The 21,102-nt window shown below is 43.6% G+C and overlaps 1 protein-coding gene across 1 annotated transcript in view; it reads left to right on the forward strand.

The window, feature by feature from the left end:
- TNFRSF9 (TNF receptor superfamily member 9) overlaps nucleotides 1-20,193 on the forward strand; it is a 20,802-nt gene extending 609 nt beyond the window's left edge. The window contains exons 2-8 of the mRNA XM_019037785.4: nucleotides 443-626; nucleotides 1,697-1,804; nucleotides 2,195-2,332; nucleotides 2,752-2,818; nucleotides 5,368-5,498; nucleotides 7,228-7,362; nucleotides 19,555-20,193. Coding sequence (XP_018893330.4) covers nucleotides 527-626; nucleotides 1,697-1,804; nucleotides 2,195-2,332; nucleotides 2,752-2,818; nucleotides 5,368-5,498; nucleotides 7,228-7,362; nucleotides 19,555-19,643 — 768 coding nt within the window. The 5' untranslated portion in view covers nucleotides 443-526 and the 3' untranslated portion in view covers nucleotides 19,644-20,193. The remainder of the gene's footprint in view (nucleotides 1-442; nucleotides 627-1,696; nucleotides 1,805-2,194; nucleotides 2,333-2,751; nucleotides 2,819-5,367; nucleotides 5,499-7,227; nucleotides 7,363-19,554) is intronic.
- Nucleotides 20,194-21,102: the final 909 nt, after the last annotated feature.

The raw sequence follows: 21,102 nt of genomic DNA on the forward strand, positions 1-21,102 counted from the left end.
GTTAGGTGTTCAGCTAAAGGGGGAAGAGTGATTATGTGATAGCTTCTTCTTGAACTGAATTGTCTGATGCCCCTGACAGATTCTCTTTGTAAGGAGTTTATTTCAGGGGCAATAAGTAATTGGCATTATTGCTGGATGGTACTGCAAAGTACCTATGAAAGTCCCCAAAAGTTCTTGCTATTGTTATTTCTGCATTTTGGCAGAACATGATGGAAAATGCACCCTCAAACTTTGGCAAACCGGCACAAAGCTGTGTGTTTAATCACGCCTGCCTTGTCCTAGTGGTTTCTATGAATTTGCTACTTTTCCGTAATATTGCATCATTAATTGTTCCTGAAAAACCCTGAGATATCCTCTTATAGAATTGTATAAGTAATGATTGCAACATAGATAATTTTGAAAGGAGAAACCACCTTTCCTTGGAAATGTTTATCTTTTGCAGAGTGACATTTGTGAGACCAGCTAATTTGATTAAAATTCTCTTGGAATCAGCTTTGCTAGTATCATACCTGTGCCAGATTTCATCATGGGAAACAGCTATTACAACATAGTAGCCACTCTGTTGCTGGTCCTCAACTTTGAGAGGACAAGGTCATTGCAGGATCCGTGTAGTAACTGCCCAGCTGGTGAGTACCCAGTTATCATGTGCATTTGATCTGCTCTGTTGGAAGTATGGTTCAGTTAGTCTAGTAGTCAGGGCTAACGAGCTCCCTTTTAAGGAAAGGAAAATGAAAATTCATTCATTTACAAATGTTTATTGGATGCTACAACCTAGCTGTGTGAACACAGCAAAGTCATTCAACCTCTTGTGCCTTGACTTTCTCATCTGGGGATAATAAGAGAACCTGTTTTATAGGATGGCTGGGAGGATCAAATGAAGGGCTTAGAACAGTGCATGGCACAAGGCAAGACTTCAATAAATGTTAGTTTTGTGTGTAGGGCTTTGTGCTCAGACTGGGGGCATAGCAGCGAGTAAGCGGGTAGTAAAGGGCTTAACAGAGTGGGGACTGTCAGTCGCATTTAAATTTTAGTGTAGGACATTGATGTCCTCCTGGATCCAGTCATATTCATCTCCTACATCAATCAAGATAATCATTTTGTTTTATTCAATAGATGAAGTATTTTCTTTCTGCTGATTTATTTGTTACAATATCTGGTTTTTTTGGTTTTTTTGTGTGTGCGTTTTTTTTTTTTTTTTTTTTTTTGAGACACAGTCTCACTCTGTTGCCCAGGCTGGAGTGCAGTGGCATGATCTCAGCTCACTGCAACCTTGGCCTCCCAGGTTCAAGCAATTCTCCTGCCTCAGCCTCCCGAGTAGCTGGGATTACAGGTGTGCACCACTGCGCCTGGCTAATTTTTGTATTTTTAGTAGAGACAGGATTTCACCATGTTGGCCAGGCTGGTCTTGAACTCCTGACCTCAGGTGATCTGCCCGCTTTGGCCTCCCAAAGTGCTGTGATTACAGGCGTGAGCCACTGCACCTGGCCTGTATTTTGTTATTTCTAATTCTGTGATTACACAAAGAATAATCTTGCAAATGTATCGTTTTAGGAAGTCAATCAAACTAATGTCCACCACTGTGGCAACTAGAAAACTCATCATTCTTTTATAATCTTATTTTCTTGTAAACTTCAAAATGCCTTGGGTGACGAATGCCCATTGTCAAACGTGTACCACTATTGTCTGCCTTTCTTAGGTACATTCTGTGATAATAACAGGAATCAGATTTGCAGTCCCTGTCCTCCAAATAGTTTCTCCAGTGCAGGTGGACAAAGGACCTGTGACATATGCAGGCAGTGTAAAGGTATGAGTTCAAAGATATTTTCTTCTTCTAGAAGATAGTTGGGAAGATAAGCTTTTCTTTCCCATTTACTAACTGCTCTCTTTTGAAAATCTCAAGTGTCAAAGACTGATTCTTCTGCCAACCAGCAGGTCTAGGACAATAATATCCAGTGACAGCAATTATTTGTGGACTGAGCTTTCTAAATATTAGAGGAAACATTCATTTGACAAGAGAGAAGTTTTTACTTACCTAAATGTAAAAATGTCTTTATGGAGATTTAAAAGTAAACTTTAAAATCACTGGGAACACTATAAGTAGAGTGAGCATGATTTTTACTGCAGAGCATAAATTCGCTTCCTGGATTTGGAGGTCAAGTGTAATAAAATGTTGGGGGCTGGGGGGACTTTGTAGGTGTTTTCAGGACCAGGAAGGAGTGTTCCTCCACCAGCAACGCAGAGTGTGACTGCACTCCAGGATTTCACTGCCTGGGGGCAGGATGCAGCATGTGTGAACAGGATTGTAAACAAGGTCAAGAACTGACAAAAAAAGGTACGTTTACGTTTCTTTGATCTAGTGTAGTTTTGTGACGTAGACAAACTTAGCTTAGATCTTGATCCTTTGAAAATAAACAAACAGATTTGTAGAACCTTAAAGTAACAAGGGAGTATATGATATATCATATTTTAATTAATAAAATATTTCCATTAATTCTTCATAAATGGAAATAATTTGAAATCAGAACATTTGTTAATTGCCAGAACCATTAATCTTCACACGTTTCAGACATATACAATACTTTATGTACAATTAGAATAAAAACTAGCCATCTTAGGGTGTTGTTTCAAGAATTATTGAACAATTTGTGCAGATTGCATTACGGTAATGACTTATACTAAGTTCATCACAGGAAAAGTTACAAAATGATGAAAATGCTTCCCTTTTATTATTGCTTTCATTTTTAATACAAGGTTGTAAAGACTGTTGCTTTGGGACATTTAACGATCAGAAACGTGGCGTCTGTCGACCCTGGACAAAGTACGTATAATTTCCTTTAGTTTATAGAATAAAGAATTTGGGTTAAATTTTTTGGAAGATAAGGAATGCTATCACTGAAGCTTTTTTGCACCCATCAAGTGTAGACAGAATGTAACATACTAATAGGCAGCGTGGGAACACTGTGAGCTCGTAGCAACTCAATAGGCAAAGTGGGCATTTTCTCCAGAAATAGTGCCTGGAACATCTAGATCAGAATTGCCAGTGGAGGCTGGGCACGTGCAGTGGTTCACGCCTGTAATCCCAGCACTTTGGGAGGCTGAGACAAGAGGACTCCTTGAGCCCAGGAGTTCAAAACCAGCCTGGGTGAGACCCTGTCTCTACAAAAAATCAAAAAATTAGCCAGGCATAATTGCACATGCCTGTGGTCCCAGCTATAGGGAAGGCTGATGAGGCAGGAGGATCACCTGAGTCTGGGAGGTTGAGGCTGCAATGAGCTATGATCGCACCATTGCACTCCAGAGCAGAGACCCTGTCTCAAAAGAAAGGAAAAGAATTGCCAGTGGAACTTTGCCGCTGTCTGCCTCTTTTCTGTTTCCTTCTCATTCCTTTGCTGCCTCTTATCTTCTCTCATTGATCAGCCCATCTCCATGTGTTCAATGCCAGCCCCTAGAATGATACAGAAGAAACTAACAATTGCTCGTTACCCTCCAAAATGTGGCACAGACTTGGGCACACAAGGCCATCACAGGTGGTAAAAAGCCAATAGTATATGAGAGAATGTGACTGTTGTTTTGTGGAACCAGAACTTACACTGTGGTCTGTGGATGGGTGCTGGTCCACAAATGGCTTGTCCTGTGTCCCCATCGACAGTGGTGTAGGGTTAGAGAGTAAACATTTGGAAACTTTTAAGGCAAATTGGCAGAGTAATGTGGTCTGTTGACTAAGAATAAAAATTTGGGCGTTGTATTTTATATGTATTTGTTCTTTTTCCGTTTCATTTTCTTACTAGAAAATCATTTTTATTATTTTACTTTTACATTTTTATTGTATTTCAAAAGTGTATTGGTTTGTAACAGACTGGAAAGTGACTTTTTTGAGAGAAAATAAAGTGTTTTAAAACAGGAATCATGGTATCCCTCTGCTTTTGTCATTTACAATTTATCAGCATCAGAGTGGCTGACGAATGGAATCATGATTCACAAGAAAAGTATTGACTATTTTCTCGGACTTAGCTGAATTCTCTCTTTGGAAAGTGGCTTTTTAAAAAAGATCTGTTTGTTTGTTTTGTTTGTTTGTTTGTTTGTTTGTTTTGAGATGGAGTTTCGCTCTTCTTGCCCAGGCTGGAGTGCAATGGCACGGTCTCGCCTCACTGCAACCTCTGCCTTCTGGGTTCAAGCGATTCTCCTGCCTCGGCCTCCTGAGTAGCTGGGATTACAGGTGCACACAACCACGCCTGGCTAGTGCTTTTGTATTTTTAGTAGAGATGGGCTTTCACCATGTTAGCCAGGCTGGTCTCGCTCTCCTGACCTCAAGTGATCCGCTTGCCTTGGCCTCCCAAAGTGCTGGGATTACAGGCGTGAGCCACTGTGCCCAGCTGGAAAGTGGCTTTTTAAAAAAGGTCTTTCAATACAAATTTTTCAGAGTTGTTAAGTGAGTCTGCATGGAAAAATGGGTTTGAACTGGGCTCTGGAGGACGGGCAGATTTGGGGTAGGTAAAGGGACGAGGGAAAGGTGTCACAACAACAGCAACAATGATGGCGATGATGGTGATGATGATGATAGCTACCATTTACTCAGCGTGTCAGATGTGCAAGAGTGTGTCACTGACTCTCACTCGTTTGTTCTTTGAAACAGTTCTGGCAGCACATACAATCCTAATTTTGCAGATGAGAAAACTGAGGCTTAGGGAAGTTTCTTTTTTCCTTTCTTTCTGAGACAGCGTCAAACTCCTGGGTTCAAGTGATCAGCCTCAAACTCCTGGGTTCAAGTGATCCTCCCACCTCAGTCTCCCGAGTAGCTGGGGCCACAGGCATGCACCATCAGTTAATTTTTGTTTGTTTTTTTAATTTTTGTAGAGATGGGGTCTTGCTATATTGCTCAGGCTGGTCTCCAACGCCTGGTCTCAAGTGATCCTCTGGCCTCAGCCTACCAAAGCGTTGAGATTACAGGCGTGAGCCACCATGCTGGGGTTACAGAGATTTCTTGACTTGCCCAAAGTCATTCTGGAAAGCAGCAGACCCAGGGCTCAAACCCTGGTTTGCCTGATGCTAGTGCTGGACCTCCTAACCCTATGCTAGCCTTCATCTGTGCCGGAGATGGTCAAGTCCGATTAAAAAACTAGGGGTGAGAGACTAACCAGGCAAGACAGCCTGAACTAAGCTGTCACTGAACAGAAGGAAGCCATGGAAAGCTGCAGGGAGCCAGACGGTCAAGTGGAAGTTTTTCAAAATATCTGCATCGCCTTCGAACCCAGACCCATAAATCTTTTTCACTAGGCTTCTTCATTGGGTGAAAAATGACAAAGTTTTAAACCAGAATCTTCTGGACCCAAGTTAATTATTTAAATTCTTTTCATTGAACTGTCTAAGCTGTTCTTTGGATGGAAAGTCTGTGCTTGTGAATGGGACGAAGGAGAGGGACGTGGTCTGTGGACCATCTCCAGCCGACCTCTCTCCAGGAGCATCCTCTGCGACCCCGCCTGCCCCTGCAAGAGAGCCAGGTAGCTGGGCTATGCCTTTACATCAAAGTGCATATCTTATGGTGATTCCAGATTGTATCTAAATTGCCCCAATATCATGATATCTCACATCAGGCACCTCCCATGTGCATTCCTTCCTGAATCCTGCCCTCAGGGACCCAGCAGTTTTCTTCCCAGGCATTTGTTATTCAGTCTGAGATACACATTTGTAAGCAGTGCCAGAGGACACTTCACCCAAACAGAGTCTATATCTTTATCAATGCCAAGGAAAGGGGATTATAGGGTCCCGTATTTTTTCTTTTCTTTTCTTTTCTTTTTGTTTTTAAGAGAGTGTCTTGCTCTGTGCCAGGCTGGAATGCAGTGGTGCAGTCTCGGCTCACTGCAACCTCCACCTTCTGGGTTCAAGTGATTCTCCTGCCTCAGCCTCCCAAGTAGCTGGGATTACAGGCATGCACCACCACGCCTGGCTAATTTTTGTATTTTTAGTAGAGACGGGGTTTCACCATGCTGGCCGTCTGGTCTTGAACTCCTGACCGCATGATCCGCCCACCTCGGCCTCCCAAAGTGCTGGGATTACAGGCATGAGCCACCACGCCCGTCCAGGGTCCCATATTTTCTTTTCTTTTTTCTTTCTCTCTCTCTCTTCCCCCCCCCGCCCCCCGAGAGTGCCTTGCTCTGTGCCAGGCTGGAGTGCAGTGGCTTGATATTGGCTTACTGCAACCTCCACCTCCTGTGCTCAACCAATCCTCCCACCTCAGCCTCCCCAGTAGCTGGGACTACAGGCACGCACCACTACACCTGGCTAATTTTTTATTTTTTTGGTAGAGTCGGGGTCTTGCTATGTTGCTCAGGCTGCTCTCAAACTCTTGGGCTCAAGCAATCCTCCTGCCTTGGCCTCCCAAAGTGTTGGGATTACAGGCATAAGCCGCCGCGCCTGGTCCCCGGGTCCCATATTTTCTATGTGCTAGAAAGGATAAACTGCTCAATTATTAAGTTTCTTTTATTTTTTTTGGGGGGGCGGACAGAGTCTCTCTCTGTCACCCAGGCTGGAGTGCAATGGCGTGATCTCAGCTCACTGCAACCTCCACCTCCCAGGTTCAAGCGATTCTCCTGACTCAGCCTCCCGAGTAGCTGGGATTACAGGCGCCCACCACGGCACCTGGCTAATTTTTGTATTTTTAGTAGAGATGGAGTTTCTCCATGTTGGCCAGGCTGGTTTCAAACTCTTGACCTCAGGTGATCTGCCCACCTTGGCCTCCCAAAGTGCTAGGATTACAGGTGTGAGCCACCGCTCCCGGCCATTACGTTTCTCTTTTTCTTTTCTTTCTTTCTTTCTTTTTTTTTTTTTTTTTGAGATGGAGTCTCACTGTGTTGCCCAGGTTGGAGTGCAGTGGCACCATCTCCGCTCACTGCAACCTCCGCATCCCGGGTTCAAGCCATTCTCCTGTCTCATCCTGCCAAGCAGCTGGGATTACAAGTTCCTGCCACCACTATGTTGGCCATGCTGGTCTTGAACTCCTGACTCTAAATGATCCTCCTGCCTCGGCCTTCCAAAGTGTTGAGATTATAGGCGTGAGCCACCATGTCTGGCCTTTTTAAAAGTTTTCTAAGTTTACTCCATTAGCAGGTTGGAGATGCCCAAGGCTGTGATTCTTCTCATGCTTAGGAGTTTACCAATGTAAATATATACATGGGTGTATGAGTGTCAATACATTTCTCCATGCGTTTCTCCTTTTGCTGTGTTTTGCAGGACACTCTCCGCAGATCATCTCCTTCTTTCTTGTGCTTACGTCGACTGCGTTGCTCTTCCTGCTGTTCTTCCTCATGCTCCGTTTCTCCGTTGTTAAACGGGGCAGAAAGAAACTCCTGTATATATTCAAACAACGTAAGATTAACATAATCATATTAGAGCTCTGGCAAGGCAAGGCTTTTTCTAATAGAAAGGAAAATAGGATTTAAAAAAAATTCTAGAAATGAGGTTCATATAGCCCCGTGGTTATCACACAGGGGCAATTTCGTCCCTGGGAATATTTGCAGTGTCTGGAGCCAGTTGCAGTGTTCACCACTTGGTGGTGATAGTGGTGATTAGGGGCTATTGCATCTAGTGAGTAGAGGTCACCGATGCTGCTCAACTCCTACCGTGCACGGGACGGCCTCCCAGCAAAGAACGATGCTGCCCCAAATGTCAATAGTGCTGAGGTGGAGAAAGCTTGCATATAGAAGAGCACACCTCGGTTCTAGAAAAATAACAGATTTAAATATGCTGCAGCCTTGGATTATTGCATGTGTGTGTATGTGTGTGCGTGCGCGTGTGTGTATGTGTGTGCGTGCGTGTCTGTGTGTGCGTGCGTGTGTGTGTGCACGCACGTGCGTGTGTGTATGTGTGTGTGTGCGTGTGGAGGACACTGGCAAAGAAGAATCAGAAAACCATGTTCCCCCTATGTCCCTCTGGTTGATAAACTGGCTCAAAATGAGTTTAGACACATATTTGAGGAAGGCAAGGAGAACAAAGAGGGAGCTTGAAGAGGGTTTAACAAATGAATTATTACAGCACCAGTATGGATTACATGAAAAATTTCAATAATGAATTTCATTCATTCACTTGTTCAACAATTATTTCTATAAGGTGCTCAGCGAGTGCCTGGCACAGAGTCAGCACCCACTAGACAAAAGCCATTGATATTTATTTGAAAAAGTGTATAGATGGAAGGCAATCTGTTTTTTGTCTTCATGGACATTAGGATGAGACAGAACAGGCTTAATAAGACTTAATAAGAGGGATATAATAAAAGGAGCTTTTTGAGAGCAAAATTTTAACCCAGAACACCATGTAAGACCAGAATGTGCCTATCTGGAGATTGTTAAAAATATATATGCAGGAACAGCATTAGTAAAGTCTTTTTTTTTCTTTTTTTTTTTTCTTTTTTGAGACAGAGTTTCACTCTTGTTGCCCAGGCTGGAGTGCAATGGCGTGATCCCGGCTTACCGCAACCTCCTCCTCCCGGGTTCAAGCGATTCTCCTGCCTCAGGCTCCCGAGGCATTACAGGCATGCGCCACCACGCCCAGCGAATTTTGCATTTTTAGTAGAGACGGGGTTTCTCCATGTTGGCCAGGCTGGTCTTGAACTCCCGACCTCAGGTGATCCGCCCGCCTCGGCCTCCCAAAGTGCTGGGATTACAGGCGTGAGCCACTGCGCTCAGCCAGTAAAGTCTTATCTAATAAATGATGCTAATTTATTTAAAGGCTCTTTTTAAAGCAATGTAGAACTTTTATACATTGTGACCTATACAGAAAAATGCATAAATGTAAAGTTTAACAAATTGTTGTAAACAAACATTCAAATAACTCTACCAGGGTAAAGAAGTGGAACATAACCCATTCCCGAAGCCCTTGGCATGCCCTTTCTAGATCACAGCCCTCCTTGCCCACTACTGCTAACCACATCTAGACTTGTATGGTATTAACTTCCTTTTGCTGTAGTTTTGCTACCTAATAACACAGTTTTATTGGGCTGCTTGTGAACTTCATACAAATAGAATCCCACTGTGTTTTCTGTATCTTGCTTCTTCTTTCAACGTTGTATCATGAAGATTCATCCATGTTGAGTTCATCTTTAGTTGATTTCCATTGTTGCACACTCTTGTTGAATGATGACATCATTGTTCACCTATTCTAGTACTGATGGACAGCGGGATCATTTCCAGCTTGGGGTTATTACATGCAATGACGTTTGAATATTTTTGTCCGTGTATCTCAGCACACGTAAACACGTGTTTCTGGCTTGGTTTTGTTTTTTAACCTAGAAATAACGTTGCTGAGCTACAAGGAACATGTGTATCTTGGTTGTGAATATGCCAAACTGTTTTCCTAAATGATTGGACCCCATTTACACTCCCCTGGCGGTAATGAGGTTCCTGTTACTGCACATCCCCTGATAACTCTTGGTATCATCAGATTATTTTTATCGATATGGTGGGTGGATAGTTGTATCTCATTGTGGTTTTAACTTACACTTCCTGGTTGCTAGTGAGGTTAGACGCCTTTTCATGTTATTTTGGCTATTTGGATTTCCTCTTTAGTGAAGGGCCTGATCAAGTCTTTTGAGTATTTTCTCATAGGATTGTCTGTCCTTTTCTTACTAACGTGTAGGAAGTTTTTAGTCTGCTGTTCATGAGCTGCAAATATCTTTTCCTATTCTGTGGTTTGCTCTTTCACTCTTTTTTTGAGTTCTCCACCTCCAGTTTAAACCTCTGGGTTCTCACTTAAGCCTGATTTCAGTTTTGTCTTTCGTTTTTTTGAGACAGAGTTTCACTGTGTTACCCAGGCTGAAGTGCAATGGTGCGATCACAGCTCACTGTAGCCTCAAACTCCAGAGCTCGAGCAATCCTCCTGCCTCAGCCTACTAAATAGCTGGGACTATAGGTGCATACCACCACACTCAGCTAATTTTTAATTGATTTTTAGTGTGTTTGTAGAGACTGGGATTCACTGTGTTGTCCAGGCCAGTCTTAAACTCTTGGGCTCAAGCGATCCTCCCACCTCGGTTTCCCAAAGTGCTGGACTTAATCCTGATTTAAAGGAGTATCTCTGCAACAAAGTTCCATCCACACCCCAGACTGCAACAAAGTTCGTTATAAAATGCTTTTCAAAAGTATTTATGAGTAATTAGTGAGTTTCAATGGAACCGTAATCCATTTTTTAAAAGTTTTTAGGACACTCCCCGGTAGTCTAGTGGTTAGGATTCCGTGCTCGCCATTGCGACCCGGGTTCGATTCCTGGTCAGGGAAGCCTTCCTTCTGGCTGGGCGCTGTGGCTCAAGCCTGTAATCCTAGCACTCTGGGGGGCTGAGGCGGGCAGATCACCTGAGGTTAGGAGTTCAACACCAGCCTGGCCATGGTGAAACCCCGTCTCTACTAAAAATACAAAAAATTAGCCAGGCGTGGTGGTGCATGCCTGTAATCCCAGCTACTCAGGAGGTTGAGATAGGAGAATCGCTTGAACCCGGGAGGTGGAGGTTGCAGTGAACTGAGATTGTGCCATTGCACTCCAGCCTGGGCAACAAGAGTGAAACTCCATCTCAAAAAAAAAAAAAAAAAGGTTTTAGGTCGTTCAAAAGAACTTTCAATTTTGACGTAATTATAGATTCACAGGAATTTGCCAAGACAGGAACATCTCTCTTGCGGTTTCTGGGTTCCATCCTCCAGTACAATGGCAAAGCAGGAAATTGACATTGGCACAGTGTGCGTGTGTAGTTGTTTGTCCCTTTATCACACATGTGGAGTTGTATAACAACCAGCACAATAAAATCAGAACTATCCATCACCACAGAGATCTCCTTCCACTATTCCTTTCTAGTCAGGTCCTCTACCTCTCCCCACCATCCCCTGGCAACCACTTGTCTGTCTTTCATCTCTATACTTTTGTTATTTAAGGAATATGGTATAAATAGAATCATATGGTATGTGTCAAGCTAAATCATAGATAGAGACAGGCTCTCTAAAAGATTATATTTTTTCAGGAGTAGCATTGCAGTGGGAATACGGTGGGTGTATTCAGGGATGTAAAGGTGATGAGAGTTTTTAAAAGAAAAAATGAGGGGCGGGGCGCAGTGGCTCATGCCTATAATCCCAGCACTTTGGGAGGCCGAGGCGGATGGATCATCTGAGGTCAGGAGTTCGAGACCAGCCTGGCCAACATGGTGAAACCCCATCTCTACTAAAAATACAAAAAGTTAGCCCTACATGGTGGCACATGCCTGTAATCCCAGATACTTGGGAGGCTGAGGCACAAGAATTGCTTGAACCTGGGAGGCGGAGGTTGCAGTGAGCTGATATCGCGTCCCGCACTTCACTCCAGCCTGGGCGACAGAGCAAGACTCTGTCTCAAAAAAAAAAAAAAAAAAGAAAAGAAAAAGAAAAAAAAGAAAAACTGAGGAGGGTTATGTAAGTTATTTTGAAACAATTATCCTTTGCTACAAAGATCAATACCGGCAGAAGTATTTTTTTGTTAAGATACAGTAGCCTTGGTGCAAGGTTGTGGTTTCTGCCGTCTTTTGTGATAGTTGTTTTTATCAGGCATGCATGCATAAGAAACCCCCTTCATGGCCTTCCCTGGCTCCATTTGTCAGGGTTTTTGTTTGTTTGTTTGTTTGTTGTTGTTGTTGTTGTTGTTTGTTTTTGAGACAGGATCTCCCTGTGTCGTTCAGGCTGGAGTGCAGTGGCATGATCTCCACTCGCTGCAACCTCCGCCTCCTGGGGTCAAGCGATTTTCGTGCCTCAGCCTCCTGAGTAGCTGGGATTACAGGCAGCTGCCACCATGCCCGGCTATAGTAGAGACGGGGTTTTGCCACGTTGGCAAGGCTGGTCTTGAACTCCTGGCCTCATGTGATCTGCCTGCCTCGGTCTCCCAAAGTGCTGGGATTACAGGCATGAGCCACCATGCCCGGCCCATTTGTCAGGGTTTTGACACAAGTTACTCCATTTTGATTCTGACAACTTTCACAAACGTGAACTTTTTTTAAGATTTTGCTTTTTCACTCAGCACAATGCCCTTGATATCCATCCAAATTGCTGTGTGTTTCAATGGTTAATTCTTTTTCCTTGCTGAATAGTATTCCACGATATGCTTGTGCCACAGTTTGTTTTACCATGCACCCATTAAAAGATATTTTGTTTGCTTCCTGTTTTGACTATTACATATAAAGCTGTGAGGAATAATTATGTACAGGTTTTATGTGGACATATATTTTTGTATCTCTATGATAAATGCTCAGGAGTGCAATTGCTGGGCTATATGTTTGGTGCTTGTTTAGTTTTTAAGAAGTTGTCGAACTATTTTCCAGAGGAAGTGTATAATTTTACATTCTCATCGGAGTTTCTCTGCATCCTTGCTTGCATTTTGCATTGCCACATTTTTATTTCAGCTGTTCTAATTGGTATGTAGTGACATCTCATTGGGGCTTTAATTTGCATTTCCCTTATGGGTGGACATCTTTTCATGTGCTTATTTTCCATCTTTATATCTTCTTCAGTGAAGTGTTGTTCAGGTCTTTCGCCTATTTTCTAGTTGGATTATTTGTTTGTTTTACTGTTGAGATTCAAGAGTTCTTCGTATTTCCCAGATAGGAGTCCTTTGGCATATATATGGTTTATAAATATTTTCTCTCAGTCAGTAGCTTGCCTTTTCATCCTCTTCACAGGCTCTTCCACAGAGAAAAGCTATTTAATTTTGATGAAGTCCAATTTATGGATTTTTTCATTTATGGAGTCATGTCTAAGAATTCTTCATTGAGTCCTGGGTCTCAAAGATTTAGGCTTTTTTTCCCTCTATCTCTTATAACTTTTACAGTTTTCTATTTCATATTTAAATCTTGATTTTTTTTTTTTTTCTGAGACAGGGTCTCTGCTTTGTCACCCAGGCTGGAGTGCAGTGGTGTGATCATGGCTTACTGCAGCCTCCACCTGCTGGGCTCAAGTGATCCTCCCTCCTTGGCCTCCCAAGTAGCTGGGACTACAGGAGTGTGCCAGCACTTGCTGTGGACCTATTGGACTGAACAAAGAGGGGGCGAAAGCGGGAATAAAAGACAAGAGACAAAAGAGTATATTTGGAAGAAGGGATCAGGGGGCACCTTGCCTCTAGTGGACAAGGGCCCTGAGCTTTACACAGCCCTCCGTATTTATTAGGCAAAAGAGATAGTGAGAAAGCGGGGATGATTGTCGGGTAATTGTCAGCCGTTTGGTGTTTGGTTCACAGCAGGCTTGTGAGACTGCATCCTTTGAACAATAGGTGCTAGATTTCTCAATAGATAACTTCAAGGAGCCAGGGAGTAGTGTCCCTCAGCAAACCTTTTGGTGGCAGGGCAGTGTGAGTTTGCTCACATCTTGCATTCATGATGAACACTTTGCTGTTTGATCATATAGCCTCCAGCGGAATGTTGAGTTGGTCACGTCTCACGGGCTTTGGCTCTCTGCATGCCTGGGTAATTTTTTTTTTTTATTTTGAGACAGAGTCTCACCATGTTGCTCAGGCTGGTCTTGAACTTCTGGCCTCAAACAGTCCTCCTGCCTTGGCCTCCCAAAGTGCTGGGATTACAGGTGTGAGCCACTGTGCCCAGGCTTGATTCATTTTAAATTTTTCGTATAAGGTGTGAGAGGTTTTAGCCAAGTTTTTTGTTGTTGTTTTTGTTGTTGGACTATGGACGTCCAATTGCTCTAGCACCACTAGTGGAAAACATTAGTCATCCTTCATTGTGCCTTTGTCAAAGTCAGTTGGCTGCAATTACGTGGGGCTATCTGGTTTCCCTCTTCTGTTCCATTGATCCATGTGTTTCTTCTTCTACCGATACCACACAGCCTTGATTACTGTAGTTATACATAAATACTGAAATTGGGTAGAGGGTGGTAGTCTCTCCCACTTTATTATTTCATTTCAAAATTGTTTTATCTATTCTAGTTCCTTTGCATTTCCACATACATTTTAGGATAATATCTATATCTACAAAAAGCCGGCTGGGATTCTGATAACAATTGTGTTAAATCTGCATATCAGTTTCGGGCAAATTGATATCTTACTATGTGAAGTACAGTCACATATCACTTAATGACAGGAGTAGTTCTGAGAAATGTGTTGTTAGGTGACTTTGTTGTTGTGTGAACATCATAGAGGGCACTTACGCAAACCTAGATGGTACAGCCTACTGTACACCTAGGCTGGATGGTATAGCCTATCGCTTCTATACTACAAACCTGTAGGGCATGTGACTGTACCGAATACCATAGGCAACTGTAACATAATGGTATTTGTGTAGCTAAACATATCTAAACATAGAAGAGGTACCGTGAAAATAATATGATCTTTGCCAGGTGCAGTGGCTCATGTCTGTAATCCCAACACTTTGGGAGACCAAGGTGGGCAGATCACCTGAGGTCAGGAGTTTGAGACTAGCCTGGCCAACATGGTGAAACCCCGTTTCTACTAAAAATACAAAAATTAGCCGGGTGTGGTGGTGCATGCCTGTAATTCCAGCCACTTGGGAGGCTGAGGTGGGAGAATCCCTTGAACCTGACAGGCAGAGGTTGCAGTGAGCCGAGATTGCATCACTGCACTCCTGGCTGGGCAACAGAGTGAGACGCCATTAGAAACTGGGCCACACAGCAGGAGGAGAGTGGTGGGCAAGCACGTGAAGCTTCGTCTGTATTTATAGCCGCTCCCCATGGCTTGCATTACCGCCTTATCTCCGCCTCCCATCAGATCAGCAGTGGCATGAGATTCTCATAGGAGTGTGAATCCTATTGTGAACTGCGCATACGAGGGATCCAGGGTGCACGCTCCTTATGAGAATCTAGTATCTGATGATCTGTCACTGTTTCCCATCACCCCCAGATGGGACTGTCTAGTTGTAGGAAAACAAGCTCAGGGCTCCCACTGATTCTACATTACGGGGAGTTGTATAATTATTTCATTATATATTACAAAGTAATAATAATAGAAATAAAGTGCACAATAAATGTAATGTGCTTGAATCATCCTGAAACCATCCCCCCACCCACCCAGTCCATGGAAAAATTGTCTTCCACAAAACTGGTCCCTCTTGCCAAAAAGGTTGGGGACCTCTGCTGTATATCACTGTAGTCTTATAAACACTGTACACTTAAGCTAACCTAAATTTATTTAAAATGTTTTCTTTCTTCAATAATAAATTAACCTTAGCTTACTGTAACTTTTTACTTCATAAACTTTAATTTTTTTTTTTTTTTTTTGAGGCAGGGTCTTGCTGCCCAGGCTGGAATGCAGTGGCGAGATCTTGGCTCACTGCAGCCTGCACCTCCCAGGTTCAAGTGATTCTCCTGCCTCAGCCCCCCAAGTAGCTGGGACTACAGGCAGCTGCCACCACGCCTGGCTAATTTTTGTATTAGAGATGGGGTTTCACCATGTTGGCTAGGCTAGTCTCGAACTCCTGAGCTCCGGTAATCTGCCCACCTCGGCCTCCCAAAGTGCTGGGATTACAGGCATGAGCCACCGCACCCAGCCTATAAACTTAAAAAAAATTTTTTTAACTTTTTGGCTCTTTTGTAATAACTCTTAGCTTAAAACACAAGCACATTGTACAGCTGTACAAAAATATTTTCTTTTTATTTCCTTATTCTATAAGCTTTTATCTATTTAAAAGTTTTTAAATTGCTTTTTACTTTTTAAACTTTTTTCATGAAAAACTAAGACACGAACACACTTATTAGCCTAGACTCACACAGAGTTGGTGTCTGCCACCTCCACATCTTGTCCCACTGGAAGATCTTTGGGGCAAAAACATGCATGTAGCTGTCATCTCCTATGAGAACAATGTCTTCTTCTGGAATACCTCCCAAAGGACCTGCCTGAGGCTGTTTTACAATTAACTGGTTTTTGTTTGTTTGTTTGTTTGTTTGTTTGTTGTTTGAGAGGAGTCTTGCTCTGTCGCCCAGGCTGGAGTGCAATGGGGCTGTCTCGGCTCACTGCAACCTCTGCCTCCCGGGTTTAAGGGATTCTCCTGTCTCAGCCTCCCGAGTAGCTGGGATTACAGGTGCATGCCGCCATGCCCGGCTAATTTTTTGTACTTTAGTAGAGACAGGGTTTCACCAAATTGCCCAGGCTAGTCTCAAACTCCTGAGCTCAGGCAATCCACCTGCCTTGGCCTCCCAAAGTGCTGGGATTACAGGTGTGAGCCACCACACCCGGCCTTAACTGGTTATATATATATGTGTATGGAATATACTATAAAATAACTATAAAAAGTATGGTATAGTAAGTCCATAAACTACTAACACAGTCATTTATTGTCATTGTCAAGGATTATGTGCTGTACATAATTGCATATGCTACACTTTACACAACTGGCAGCTCAGTAGGTTTTTTACATCAGTATCACCACAAACGTGAGCAATGAGCTGTGCTGCAATGTTATGATGGTTGGACATTACGAGGCAATAGGAACTTTTCAGCTCCACTATAATCTTATGGGAACACGATCATATATGCAGTCTGTTTTTGACCAAAACATTGTTGTACGCTGTATGACTGTATTCCAATGCAGGAACATAGTATGTCTCTTCATTTATACATTTTAAAATTTATTTCACCAGCATTTTGTAGTTTTCACTATACAAGTTCTGTATGTGTTTTGTTAGATTTAGGCCTAAGTAAAAAAAAAATTTTTTAGAAGACAGGGTCTTGCTTGCTCTATTACCCAGGCGGGAGTGCAGTGGCATGATCACGGCTCAATGCAGCCTCAACTTCCTGGGCTCAAGTGATCCTCCCACCTCAGCCTCCAGAGTAGCTGAGACCACAGTCATGTGCCACCACCCCTGGCTAATTTTTAAATGTTTTGTAGAGACAGGGTCTTGCTCTGTTACCCAAGCTGGTCTAGAACTCCTGGACTCAGCTGATCCTCCTGCCTTGGCTCCCATAGTACTGGGATTACAGGCATGAGCCCCCACACCCAGTTTCTGGATCTAATTTAGATCTTGTATTTTCTCAGGGTTCCTCTGACATCACTCTAGGGAAGGAAGGAGGATGGGCAGCTCGTTACGGCCAGGCAGGGGTGGAGGAAGTTTGGGTTCTATGCTATACCTCCTGGAGGGTGAGGGTCTCCTTTTTACTGCTAGACACGTAGGAGTTCTAGCTCCCACTAGGCCTCCTCTGACACCACCCCAGGAGGGAGGGGGAGATGAGCCTTAATCCACCGTGAGGGTGGAAGTCCAGGCTCTCTACTCAGTCTTTCCTGGTGGGCTTGCAGGCGGAGCCACGGTGTTTTTTGTGGTGTTTTGTTAGAATTGAGTGGTTATTGTCTAGAAGTTTTTGGGCCGGGTGTGGTGGCTCACGCCTGTAATCCCAGCACTTTGGGAGGCCCAGATGGGCGGATCGTAAGGTCGGGAGTTTGAGACCAGCCTGGCCAATATGGTGAAACCCCATCTCTACTAAAAACACAAAAATTAGCCGGGCCTGGTGGCGGGCACCTGTAGTCCCAGCTACTCAGGAGACTGAGGCAAGAGAACTGCTTGAACCCGAGAGGCGGAGGTTGCAGTGAGCTGAGATCACGCCATTGCACTCCAGCCTGGGCAACAGAGTGAGACTCCATCTCAAAAAAAAAAAAGAAGTTTTTAGTCTTGCTATGCTGCCCCTTTCCTGGTCTCATAACTAGAGAGTACAAGCTCTTCTTAGTTTTTTATGTGTTTTTTTGAGATGGAGTCTTGCTCTGTTGCCCAGGCTGGAGTGCAGTGGTGTAATCTCAGCTCTCTGCAACCTCTGCCTCCTGGGTTTAAGCCATTCTCCTGCCTCAGACTCCCGAATAGCTAAGATTACAGGTGAGCGCCACCATGCCCAGCTAATTTTTGTGTTTTTAGTAGAGACAGGGTTTCGCCATGTTGGCCAGGCTGGTCTCGAAATCCTGACCTCAGATGATCTGCTTGCTTTGGCTTCCCAAAGCGCTGGGATTACAGATGTGAGTCACCACGCCTGGCCTCTTCTTGGTTTTTGCTTTGTTTTGTCCACGCTATTGGCATTTTTAGAGTGCTGCTTCTCTAGTTCCCAGTCAGAGGGAAATGAAGCAGAAAGAAACCCATTGCCATGTTGTTTCTTGGGTCTGGAGATCCTGACCCGATTGGCCTTCCTCTCTCTGCCTTTCTGAGAGGTTTTCAGCAGTACTCAGCAGGACAAATACGGAAAACATGACATCTCAATCTTTCCAGAAGAGATCTCCATTTTGAAATTCAACCTGGGAACAATTTCAAAAGACATCCCGTTGGTATTTCTGAACATCTTGCCAGTTTTTCATAAGTTCTAGGAGATGGTGTGGTTATTTTTTATAGCAACAAGCATATGAAATCGGGGTAGGACTTTTTGCCTTGCCAGTCTGTAAATAAATATCTGCTTAGGATTGAAATTTGCGGAGCAGTAACACAAATACTTCACTAACATGTAAAAGAAAGCCTGGCAGCTCACGCACAGATCAGTTCTTGGTTCCTAAAAGATGGAAGCAGTGGGGATACCTTCACATTCCTGGAGTTGTAACATTGCGTTCCAAAGAAACCATCGGATCTCGAATCTCAGGAACCCTCAAGATGAAAATAAGTGCTGCTGAATTGAAACTAGAGCTATGATTGGGATATGGCTAATATTTTATGCTTTAGTGATTCATGCTTAAGATTCATGCTTTTTTAGCTAATGTAGAAAATAAAGAAAATAGTTCTTAAAGACCAATACAAATATTTGGTAAAAGGAGACAAATTTCAAATAATCTCTAGAGGAAGTTCATCCTTGCTGTTACCTCTCTTGTGGATGAGTTTGTTAAAATTATTATTACTATTGTTATTATAATTTTTTTTTAGATGGAGTCTCACTCTGTCGCCCAGGCTGGAGTGCAGTGGCGCAATCTCAGCTCACTGCAACCTCCACCTCCCAGGTTCAGGCGATTCTCTGCCTCAGCCTCCCGAGTAGCTGGGATTACAGGCGTCCACCACCACGCCCAGCTAATTTTTTTGGTGTTTTTAGTAGAGACGGGGTTTCACCATCTTGGCCAGGCTGGTCTGAACTCCTGACCTTGTGATCCACCGGCCTCAGCCTCCCAAAGTGCTGGGATTACAGGCATGAGCCACTGTGCCCGGCCTGTTTTTGTTTTGTTTTGTTTTTTGAGACAGAGTTTCACTGTTGTCACCCAGGCTGGAGTGCAATGGCGCCATCTCGAGTCACTGCAATCTCTGTCTCCTGGGTTCAAGCAATTCTCCTGCCTCAGCCTCCCGAGTAGCTGGGATTACAGGCACCTGCCACCACGCCCGGCTAATTTTTGTATTTTTAGTAGAGATGGGGTTTTGCTATGTTGGCCAGGCCGGTCTCGAACTCCTGACCTCAAGTGATCTGCCCACCTCGGCCTTCCAAAGTGCTGGGGTTACAGGCATGAGCCACCACGCCTGGCTGAGTTTGTTAAAATTAAAGGGGAGAATGTTTGCTGCTTAGAGATGTTCTGCAGCTATAATTTATGGAAAATAAGTGTTAAATGATTCAAATAGACAACAAAATATATGTATCTTAAAATTTTTTTTTTAGCATTTATGAGACCAGTACAAACTACTCAAGAGGAAGATGGCTGTAGCTGCCGATTTCCAGAAGAAGAAGAAGGAGGATGTGAACTGTGAAATGGAAGTCAATAGGGCTGTTGGGACTTTCTTGAAAAGAAGCAAGGAAATATGAGTCATCCGCTATCACAGCTTTCACAATCAAGAACACCATCCTACATAATACCCAGGATTCCCCCAACAAACGTTCTTTTCTAAATGCCAATGAGTTGGCCTTTAAAAATGCACCACTTTTTTTTTTTTTTTTTGACAGGGTCTCACTCTGTCACCCAGGCTGGAGTGCAGTGGCACCACCACAGCTCTCTGCAGCCTTGACCTCTGGGAGCTCAAGTGATCCTCCCACCTCAGTCTCCTGAGTAGCTGGAACTACAAGGAAGAGCCACCACACCTGACTAACTTTTTTGTTTTTTGTTTGGTAAAGATGGCATTTCACCATGTTGTACAGGCTGGTCTCAAACTCCTAGGTTCACTTTGGCCTCCCAAAGTGCTGGGATTACAGACATGAACTGCCAGGCCCGGCCAAAATAATGCACCACTTTTAACAGAACAGACAGATGAGGACAGAGCTGGTGATAAAAAAAAAAAAAAAAAAAAAAAAAGGCATTTTCTAGATACCACTTAACAGGCTTGAGCTAGTTTTTTTGAAATCCAAAGAAAATTATAGTTTAAATTCAATTACATAGTCCAGTGGTCCAACTATAATTATAATCAAAATCAATGCAGGTTTGTTTTTTGGCACTAATATGACATATGACAATAAGCCACGAGGTGCAGTAAGTACCCGACTAAAGTTTCTGTGGGTTCTGTCACGTAACACGACATGCTCCACCGTCGGGGGGAGTATGAGCAGAGTGCCTGAGTTTAGGGTCAAGGACAAAAAACCTCAGGCCTGGAGGAAATTTTGGAAAGAGTTCAAGTGTCTGTATATCCTATGGTCTTCTCCATCCTCACACCTTCTGCCTTTGTCCTGCTCCCTTTTAAGCCAGGTTACACTCTAAAAATTCTTAACTTTTAACATAATATTTTATACCAAAGCCAATAAATGAACTGCATATGATAGGTATGAAGTACAGTGAGAAAATGAACACCTGTGAGCTCATTGTCCTACCACAGCACTAGAGTGGGGGCCGCCAAACTCCCATGGCCAAACCGGGTGCACCATTTGCCTTTGTTTGTCTGTTTGTTTGCTTGAGACAGTCTTGCTCTGTTGCCCAGGCTGGAATGGAGTGGCTATTCACTGGCACAATCATAGCACACTTTAGCCTTAAACTCCTGGGCTCAAGTGATCCACCTGCCTCAGTCTCCCAAGTAGCTGGGATTACAGGTGCAAACCTGGCATGCCTGCCATTGTTTGGCTTATGATCTAAGGATAGCTTTTTAAATTTTATTTATTTTATGTTTTTTGAGACAGAGTCTCACTCTGTCGCCCAGGCTGGAGTGCAGTGGTGCGATCTTGGCTCACTGCGACCTCTGCCTCCCGGTTCAAGCAATTCTCATGCCTCAGCTTCCAGAGTAGCCG

Source organism: Gorilla gorilla, chromosome 1 (genome assembly GCF_029281585.2).
Source record: "Gorilla gorilla gorilla isolate KB3781 chromosome 1, NHGRI_mGorGor1-v2.1_pri, whole genome shotgun sequence".
In the NCBI taxonomy this organism is placed as follows: domain Eukaryota; kingdom Metazoa; phylum Chordata; class Mammalia; order Primates; family Hominidae; genus Gorilla; species Gorilla gorilla.